This window comes from Oncorhynchus masou, chromosome 3, assembly GCF_036934945.1.
Source record: "Oncorhynchus masou masou isolate Uvic2021 chromosome 3, UVic_Omas_1.1, whole genome shotgun sequence".
NCBI lineage: Eukaryota > Metazoa > Chordata > Actinopteri > Salmoniformes > Salmonidae > Oncorhynchus > Oncorhynchus masou.
In genome coordinates, this window is record NC_088214.1 from 31320736 (window position 1) to 31329820 (window position 9085).

Here is a 9085-nt window from a genome sequence, read left to right on the forward strand (position 1 = left end):
CTTAATCCACAGTGACCAATGCTTTGTTAGTGTTTGTCTTTCCTGCTCATACAGTGCTGCTGTTGCTCACAAATCAAATCACATCACATTTTATTGGTCACATACACATGGTAAGCAGATGTTAATGCGAGTGCAGCGAAATGCTTGTGCTTCTAGTTCCGACAGTGCAGTAATATCTAACAAGTAATCTAACAATTCCCAACAACTACCGTATACACACAAATCTAAGTAAAGGGATGGAATAAGAATATGTAAACTACCGTTCAAATGTTTGGGGTCACTTAGAAATGTCCTTGTTTTTGAAAGAAGAGCTAAAAATGTTGTCCATTAAAATAACATCAAATTGACCAGAAATACAGTGTAGACATTGTTAATGTTGTAAATGACTATTGTAGCTGGAAACGGCTGAGTGTCGGTTGCTGATAATGGTCCTCAGTACGCCTATGTAGATATTCCATAACAAATCTGCCATTTCCAGCTACAATAGTCCCGTTGATGTGGATAGGGGGATGCTCCCACTGCTGTTTCCTGAAGTCCACAATCATCTCCTTTGTTTAGTTGATGTTGAGTGAGAGGTTGTTTTCCTGACACCACACCCTGAGTGCCCTCACCTCCTCCCTGTTGGCCTTTTTCGTCGTTGTTGGTAATCAAGCCCACTATTGTTGTGTCGTCTGCAAACTTGATGATTGAGTTTGAGGCGTCCATGACCATGCAGTCATGGGTGAACAGGGAGTACAGGAGAGGGCTCAGAACGCACCCTTGTGGGGCCCCAGTGTTGAGGATTAGCGAAGTGGAGATGTTGTTTCCTACCTTCACCACCTGGGGGCGCCCCGTCAGAAAGTCCAGGACCCAATTGCACAGGGCGGGGTTGAGACCCAGGGCCTCAAGCTTAATGATGAGCTTGGAGGGTACTGTGGTGTTGAATGCTGAGCTGTACCGTACATATTTATTTTTGCATTGTCTGAGTAGGCAAGAGACCTCACAATACGATGCTAAGGTTCCGAGTTGAAAGTTGAAAGAATAAATTAGTTGAAAGATAAAAGGTTTTTGCAGTATAGGACACAGCATTAACATGGCCCACTTTTTAACTCTGGGTGAATCTCAAATGGTACCCTATTCCCTTTATAGTGCACTACTTTCGACCAGGTCCAATAGGGCTCTTGAATCGGGTGCCATTTGGAACACACAACTGTGATAGGCAAAAGGAGTTTATGCCCAAATGTAATAACATTCCACTATTCCTCCTCTGTACTGCCACTATTACTATTGTTCAGAACCGAATGGCTCAAATGTCATGATTATATATCCTTGGCTTGTCAAAAGTAAACAGTCATCTCTCTGGCTGTCTTCACGGTGACATGAAATGATGGGATGCATCATGTACAATTATATCTTTCGTCGAACATGAGTGAAGTAATATCTGCTAAGCAAAATATGTGACCAGGGTTTCACTAGGATATACTTTGAGGCTGAAGGAAATACTGTACACACTACTGTCGAATAATAGTTTGAAATAGTAGTGTATGCTACCAATGCCTGGTCATATCATTTCCTGGACATATCATTTCCATGTCATATCATTTGCAATTCAGAACATATTGAATGTACAAAACAGAATGCAATCCAATGGACACAGCATACATGGAGATTGACATAAGATTTTGTGATTTAAATGGTATGAGTCTTGTCAAAGGCACTAAGTGTTGGGGTAGAGCTGACATTACTCCTGTAGTGCAGATGAACCTGCAATGTCTACGGCCCCAATGGCACCCTATTCCCTACATAGAGCCCTGGTCAAAAGTAGTGCACTACATAAGGAATAGGGTACCATTAGGGAATCAGATATGGACTCAGCTGTTAATAAGACACAGGAACATCCCGTAGCAGTTTATAATAGCAATAAGGCACCTCGGGGGTTTGTGGTATATGGCCAGTATACCACGGCTAAGGGCTGTTCTTAGGCACGACGCAATGCGGAGTGCCTGGACAGAGCCCTTAGCCGTGGTATACTGGCCATATACCACAACCCCCCGAGGTGCCTTATTGCTATTATTAACTGGTTACCGATGTAATTAGAACAGTAAAAATAAATGTTTTGTCATACCCATGGTATACAGTCTGATTTAAAACCAGCAGCATACCACCCTGCATCCTGCTTCTGATGCTAAGCAGGATTGGTCCTGGTCAGTCCCTGGATGGGAGACCAGATGCTGCTGGAAGTGGTGTTGGAGGGCCAGTAGGAGGCACTCTTTCCTCAGGTCTAAAAAATTATCTGAATTCCCCAGGGTAGTGATTGGGGACATTGCCCTGTGTAGGGTGCTGTCTTTCGGATGGGATGTTAAATGGGTGTCCTGACTCTCTGAGTTCATTAAAGATCCCATGGCACTTATTGTAAGAGTAGGGGTGTTAACCCCAGTGTCCTGGCTGAATTCCCAAGCTGTCCCTCACACTGTCACATAATCATCCCCAGCTTACAATTGGCTCATTTCTCCCCTGTAACTATTCCCCAGGTCATTGCTGCAAATGTGTTCTCAGTCATCTTACCTGGCAAAAACAATATATATATATATACACAAGGGTGTGAACCACCAAGTTTATAATCACACTTTAGCCATTGTTGCTGCATGTACAAGTTCATCTAGAAGAACTGCTTAATTTACAAAAGGACAATATCATACAGTACACACACCAATTCATAGAACTGCTTTACTTGAGGCAGGCATTAGCGTAACTACATTTAGTTTACTCACAATCGTTGTCCACAACTTACACTTATTTGCCCAGGTCTCAACAATCTGAGGAAACACATATTGCTTGGTATCATTATCACTATGGTAACTAGAATTGTTATCAGTATTCACTTGACCTAACTGAGCAGTTTTCCTTCTGATCTACATTACATGGTATGGTTCAGTACACAGGACCAAAGTGAAAAAAATACATCAAACTTAAATATGTCCTATGATTCAGCTGTGATGACCAATATAATCATTTACACACACATACATAGAAATCTAAAAACAAGATTTCTGTGATTAATATATTCCAATCATTTAAAACAGATAAAACTTTTTTTTCAATCAGTCAAATTCTCAATGCACTAAATTGTCTGTTTGGAAACAAGCTCCACAGACAAAACCATAAAGGCGCCATATTGCACAGCTAAGATCAGGTCACACTTTCTCGCACGGCATCCACAAAGACAGAGAGGTGGAGGAGAGGTAAAGAGGAGGAGTTGTGGAATGGGAGACAAGAGGGAAGGAGAGAGATCCACGGTGAGAGCTGCTGCTGAGGCTCGGTAGTGGGTACTCCTCTCACTGTGGAAGAGCTTTGAGGATGGCGTTCACCTCCTCTGCGACAGCTGTCAATGCAAACTCAAACTGCTCCTGAGGGTGGAGAGAGAGACAAAGAGGGAGAGAGGGAGAGAGGGGAGCAAGAGAGTCACTGTAAAGTTCAAACCAATGTTCTTTCCAGATTATTTTGAAATAGACTGAATAAAGACTGAATAAATCTAAACACCTGGGGAGCTATAGTACAACGATTCATGTGAAAGATGGTCTATTAAAGTCGGTAATTCTCTGTGATTCAATAAGCAACCACTAGGGGGAGTGGGACTTGCGTTTACTAACTAAACAAACAACTAACTATGTCTGTAGCGCCTAAACCACTCATGTAGAACCCTAAACGACTGAACTACTGAAATCAATAGTGCTGCCTCAGACATATATTGCAAAAAACAAAGACTTCTACTCATAAAACATTATGATTTCATCACCATAATAGTAAAAATATGATAGTCACTCATTGTGGATAAATAGTTGAATAAAGGATGGTCGATATGACTGCTGAGGCTACTAATCTAATAATCCTCAGTGATTCCACACTATAATTACTGTTTCCAAACTGGCTGTTGATGAACTGTGAATTGTCTGACCAGAATAAATATTTGTTCATTCTTTGTTTTTAGGGGAACAACTTGTTTCACATTTGAGCTGACACTCTGGAGAGTGAGCTCTGCTTTATGAAACAGACAATAAAGCTCTACCTTTGTTGAGGACACAGAGTGTACCTGTGTCACACATCCCACTGTAAACAAGACACACAACTAACTGAGCTTGCCAGTCTGGCTCTCTCTCTCTCTCTCTCTTACTGTAGAAGTATACAGGAAGGAACATAAACCTATGACAAACCTAGCACTACACTAAAGCAAAGGCAATCATCCTGAAGCGAATTATCAGAGCTGCACTGCAGACACTTCTTAAAGCTACTAAAGCTCGGTTTTCAGATTTAAAAATGGATCAAAATGTTTCCACATTTCTTAGTTTTGTCTGTTCTACTAGACTGTAATCCGGGGTGATGTATTCAACACACCATTTTAAATGAGGTTTGGTGGTGATGTACAAAGGCTCTGAGGTACATCATCCTCTTTGAGGAAATGTATGGCGGGGATTGGATGTCAAGATAACTTCTGCTCTCACTGTGTTACATTGTAAATGATTGCATCAGCCCTGCACCAAATCCAGTTGTGAAGAACATCCATTTGTGCACCAACTTACTACGCAATGGCACCAGCCTCTATAGTAAGCTCCCTCCCTCCCAGAAATGAAAGAGTCCATTAGAGTTCCCAGTAGAGGCGAGGACAGTACCTTTGTCTGGACCATAGCCGGCCGCTGGTCCCTCAAGTGCTCCAAGGTGGCAGCAATATCAATCTCCTTAGCACCTGCAACACAACACCAACAACAATTTGGACAGAGTTCAAAGCCAGGAGATAATCCAGGCAGCGTCTGTCAATCTCTTTTTTCACTCGCTCCCTTTGGAACCTCCGCCTTGCAGCGATTGAAAACTATCACATTCATCCCATTTCCACACAAGTGCTACAAAACAAGTCTCCAATTGTTCTTGTTGTCTGGATGGAAAAAAAAGAAAGTGGAGAAAAAACTGTCTGGGGGGAAAAAGACCATGTTTGCAAAGGTATTTGTAAAGCCATGAAATGTAAGATACCGGAATCAGAGTGAGTCAGGGATTTAGCTAGGATTCTTAAAAAAACAACATAAAAATCTAAAAATAAGGATTTGTTATGATAAAGGCATTGTCCCCCCTGTTGCTTTGTGAGCTAAATGAGGTGCTCTATAGGCTGTCTCAGTATCAGGCAGCGAGGGGTGGGGAGTGTCTGTCTGTCTGCCTGTCTGGCTGTCTGCCTGGCAAGCTGCCGCCCAGGTTAATAGCTAGATGTGCTGGCTACTGGACAAGCGGAGCTGCCTCCCTTCCCTGTCTCTGCACCAGTACCCAGTCAGGCTGGCAGCAGGCCCAGCCCCAGTACCCAGTCAGGCTGGCAGCAGGCCCAGCCCCAGTGCCCAGTCAGGCTGGCAGCAGGCCCAGCCCCAGTGCCCAGTCAGGCTGGCAGCAGGCCCAGCCCCAGTACCCAGTCAGGCTGGCAGCAGGCCCAGCCCCAGTACCCAGTCAGGCTGGCAGCAGGCCCAGCCCCAGTACCCAGTCAGGCTGGCAGCAGGCCCAGCCCCAGTGCCCAGTCAGGCTGGCAGCAGGCCCAGCCCCAGTGCCCAGTCAGGCTGGCAGCAGGCCCAGCCCCAGTGCCCAGTCAGGCTGGCAGCAGGCCCAGCCCCAGTGCCCAGTCAGGCTGGCAGCAGGCCCAGCCCCAGTACCCAGTCAGGCTGGCAGCAGGCCCAGCCCCAGTGCCCAGTCAGGCTGGCAGCAGGCCCAGCCCCAGTGCCCAGTCAGGCTGGCAGCAGGCCCTGCCCCAGTGCCCAGTCAGGCTGGCAGCAGGCCCAGCCCCAGTGCCCAGTCAGGCTGGCAGCAGGCCCAGCCCCAGTGCCCAGTCAGGCTGGCAGCAGGCCCAGCCCCAGTGCCCAGTCAGGCTGGCAGCAGGCCCAGCCCCAGTGCCCAGTCAGGCTGGCAGCAGGCCCAGCCCCAGTGCCCAGTCAGGCTGGCAGCAGGCCCAGCCCCAGTGCCCAGTCAGGCTGGCAGCAGGCCCAGCCCCAGTGCCCAGTCAAGCTGGCAGCAGGCCCAGCCCCAGTGCCCAGTCAGGCTGGCAGCAGGCCCAGCCCCAGTGCCCAATCAGGCTGGCAGCAGGCCCAGCCCCAGTACCCAGTCAGGCTGGCAGCAGGCCCAGCCCCAGTACCCAGTCAGGCTGGCAGCAGGCCCAGCCCCAGTGCCCAGTCAGGCTGGCAGCAGGCCCAGCCCCAGTGCCCAGTCAGGCTGGCAGCAGGCCCAGCCCCAGTGCACAGTCAGGCTGGCAGCAGGCCCAGCCCCAGTGCACAGTCAGGCTGGCAGCAGGCCCAGCCCCAGTGCCCAGTCAGGCTGGCAGCAGGCCCAGCCCCAGTGCCCAGTCAGGCTGGCAGCAGGCCCAGCCCCAGTGCCCAGTCAGGCTGGCAGCAGGCCCAGCCCCAGTGCCCAGTCAGGCTGGCAGCAGGCCCAGCCCCAGTACCCAGTAAGGCTGGCAGCAGGCCCAGCCCCAGTGCCCAGTCAGGCTGGCAGCAGGCCCAGCCCCAGTACCCAGTCAGGCTGGCAGCAGGCCCAGCCCCAGTACCCAGTCAGGCTGGCAGCAGGCCCAGCCCCAGTGCCCAGTCAGGCTGGCAGCAGGCCTAGCCCCAGTGCCCAGTCAGGCTGGCAGCAGGCCCAGCCCCAGTGCCCAGTCAGGCTGGCAGCAGGCCCAGCCCCAGTACCCAGTCAGGCTGGCAGCAGGCCCAGCCCCAGTGCCCAGTCAGGCTGGCAGCAGGCCCAGCCCCAGTACCCAGTCAGGCTGGCAGCAGGCCCAGCCCCAGTACCCAGTCAGGCTGGCAGCAGGCCCAGCCCCAGTGCCCAGTCAGGCTGGCAGCAGGCCCAGCCCCAGTGCCCAGTCAGGCTGGCAGCAGGCCCAGCCCCAGTACCCAGTCAGGCTGGCAGCAGGCCCAGCCCCAGTACCCAGTCAGGCTGGCAGCAGGCCCAGCCCCAGTACCCAGTCAGGCTGGCAGCAGGCCCAGCCCCAGTACCCAGTCAGGCTGGCAGCAGGCCCAGCCCCAGTACCCAGTCAGGCTGGCAGCAGGCCCAGCCCCAGTACCCAGTCAGGCTGGCAGCAGGCCCAGCCCCAGTACCCAGTCAGGCTCGCAGCAGGCCCAGCCCCAGTACCCAGTCAGGCTGGCAGCAGGCCCAGCCCCAGTGCCCAGTCAGGCTGGCAGCAGGCCCAGCCCCAGTACCCAGTCAGGCTGGCAGCAGGCCCAGCCCCAGTACCCAGTCAGGCTGGCAGCAGGCCCAGCCCCAGTACCCAGTCAGGCTGGCAGCAGGCCCAGCCCCAGTACCCAGTCAGGCTGGCAGCAGGCCCAGCCCCAGTGCCCAGTCAGGCTGGCAGCAGGCCTAGCCCCAGTGCCCAGTCAGGCTGGCAGCAGGCCCAGCCCCAGTGCCCAGTCAGGCTGGCAGCAGGCCCAGCCCCAGTACCCAGTCAGGCTGGCAGCAGGCCCAGCCCCAGTGCCCAGTCAGGCTGGCAGCAGGCCCAGCCCCAGTACCCAGTCAGGCTGGCAGCAGGCCCAGCCCCAGTACCCAGTCAGGCTGGCAGCAGGCCCAGCCCCAGTGCCCAGTCAGGCTGGCAGCAGGCCCAGCCCCAGTGCCCAGTCAGGCTGGCAGCAGGCCCAGCCCCAGTACCCAGTCAGGCTGGCAGCAGGCCCAGCCCCAGTACCCAGTCAGGCTGGCAGCAGGCCCAGCCCCAGTACCCAGTCAGGCTGGCAGCAGGCCCAGCCCCAGTACCCAGTCAGGCTGGCAGCAGGCCCAGCCCCAGTACCCAGTCAGGCTGGCAGCAGGCCCAGCCCCAGTACCCAGTCAGGCTGGCAGCAGGCCCAGCCCCAGTACCCAGTCAGGCTCGCAGCAGGCCCAGCCCCAGTACCCAGTCAGGCTGGCAGCAGGCCCAGCCCCAGTGCCCAGTCAGGCTGGCAGCAGGCCCAGCCCCAGTACCCAGTCAGGCTGGCAGCAGGCCCAGCCCCAGTACCCAGTCAGGCTGGCAGCAGGCCCAGCCCCAGTACCCAGTCAGGCTGGCAGCAGGCCCAGCCCCAGTACCCAGTCAGGCTGGCAGCAGGCCCAGCCCCAGTACCCAGTCAGGCTGGCAGCAGGCCCAGCCCCAGTACCCAGACAGGCTGGCAGCAGGCCCAGCCCCAGTGCCCAGTTGGCACCGCTCCATGCTCCCCTGCCGACCAAACACGGCTGTGATCACAAAGAAGACGGCTATCTGGGTCTTGAACTAATTGGGGCCAGACTACATGATCGCCTGTGTGGCACTGAAAGCCTACCGTGAAACCTCACAGAGGAAAAAATAAGTAACAGAGCGAAGGAGACAAGCACAACACAATTAAATTCATGAGGAGTGGTGATGAAAATAGATGGAAAGAAAATGGATTTGATTCGTTTTCTGTAGCTAACTACCTCAATCCCTCCCACAGATTCCTCAGAAAATCATTCCGGTGTATCAAAAGAGCAAACTTTTTGTTTTGACACATAAAAATAATAATAAGCTAGCTCGTTCAAGCCATTCTCTCTTTCAATATGACAGTTTTTACTTTAGTTACAAAGGAGGAACTCAAGCCTCCCCTCCCCCCCCCCCCAAGAATGGTGCTCACACAGTTCTACGAGCACCACACTGATAAGTTCTTTATTTTCTGGGAACTAACAATCGTACTATTGTGCTGGTTCTAATAAACCAGACTGTGGAGGAACAGTATAAACGGCTCAATTGAATTTCCCTCGCAAGATTCCCTTCAAGGAGGGGAGCCTGAGAAGAAAGAAGAGAAAGCCCCAACTCCTTATGGGAGCTGTGAAAGAGACAGAGCCGTGGCTAGCAGCTGGACCCCGGGCTGAAAGCACTCCTGCACTTGTGCTGACGATTCTTAAGTTAGAGAGAACATTACAGCAGTAGAAAAAAAGAGTATGTTAAAAAACCTGCATAATTCTCAGCCTCCGAATGTACAATTTATTCCTTGGGAGAAAAGGAGAGGGTACAAAAAGAGACGAGAGAATGATTGTGTGTCCAAGGGCCTACAGGTCCTTTGATCAGGTTGAGGGAACGCTGTCGCTGCAACCTGGGCCTCCTGCTTCTCAGGAGACAGAC

General features: G+C 52.0%; 1 protein-coding gene across 1 annotated transcript in view; it reads right to left on the reverse strand.

The window, feature by feature from the left end:
- Positions 1–2563: 2563 nt before the first annotated feature.
- The window catches only part of LOC135514564 (receptor-type tyrosine-protein phosphatase N2-like), a 143683-nt gene continuing 137161 nt past the window's right edge, over positions 2564–9085 (reverse strand). The window contains exons 24-25 of the mRNA XM_064937996.1: positions 4647–4720; positions 2564–3386 (exon numbers count right to left, since the gene is read on the reverse strand). Of these exons, the coding sequence (XP_064794068.1) occupies positions 3315–3386; positions 4647–4720 (146 nt within the window). The 3' untranslated portion in view covers positions 2564–3314. The remainder of the gene's footprint in view (positions 3387–4646; positions 4721–9085) is intronic.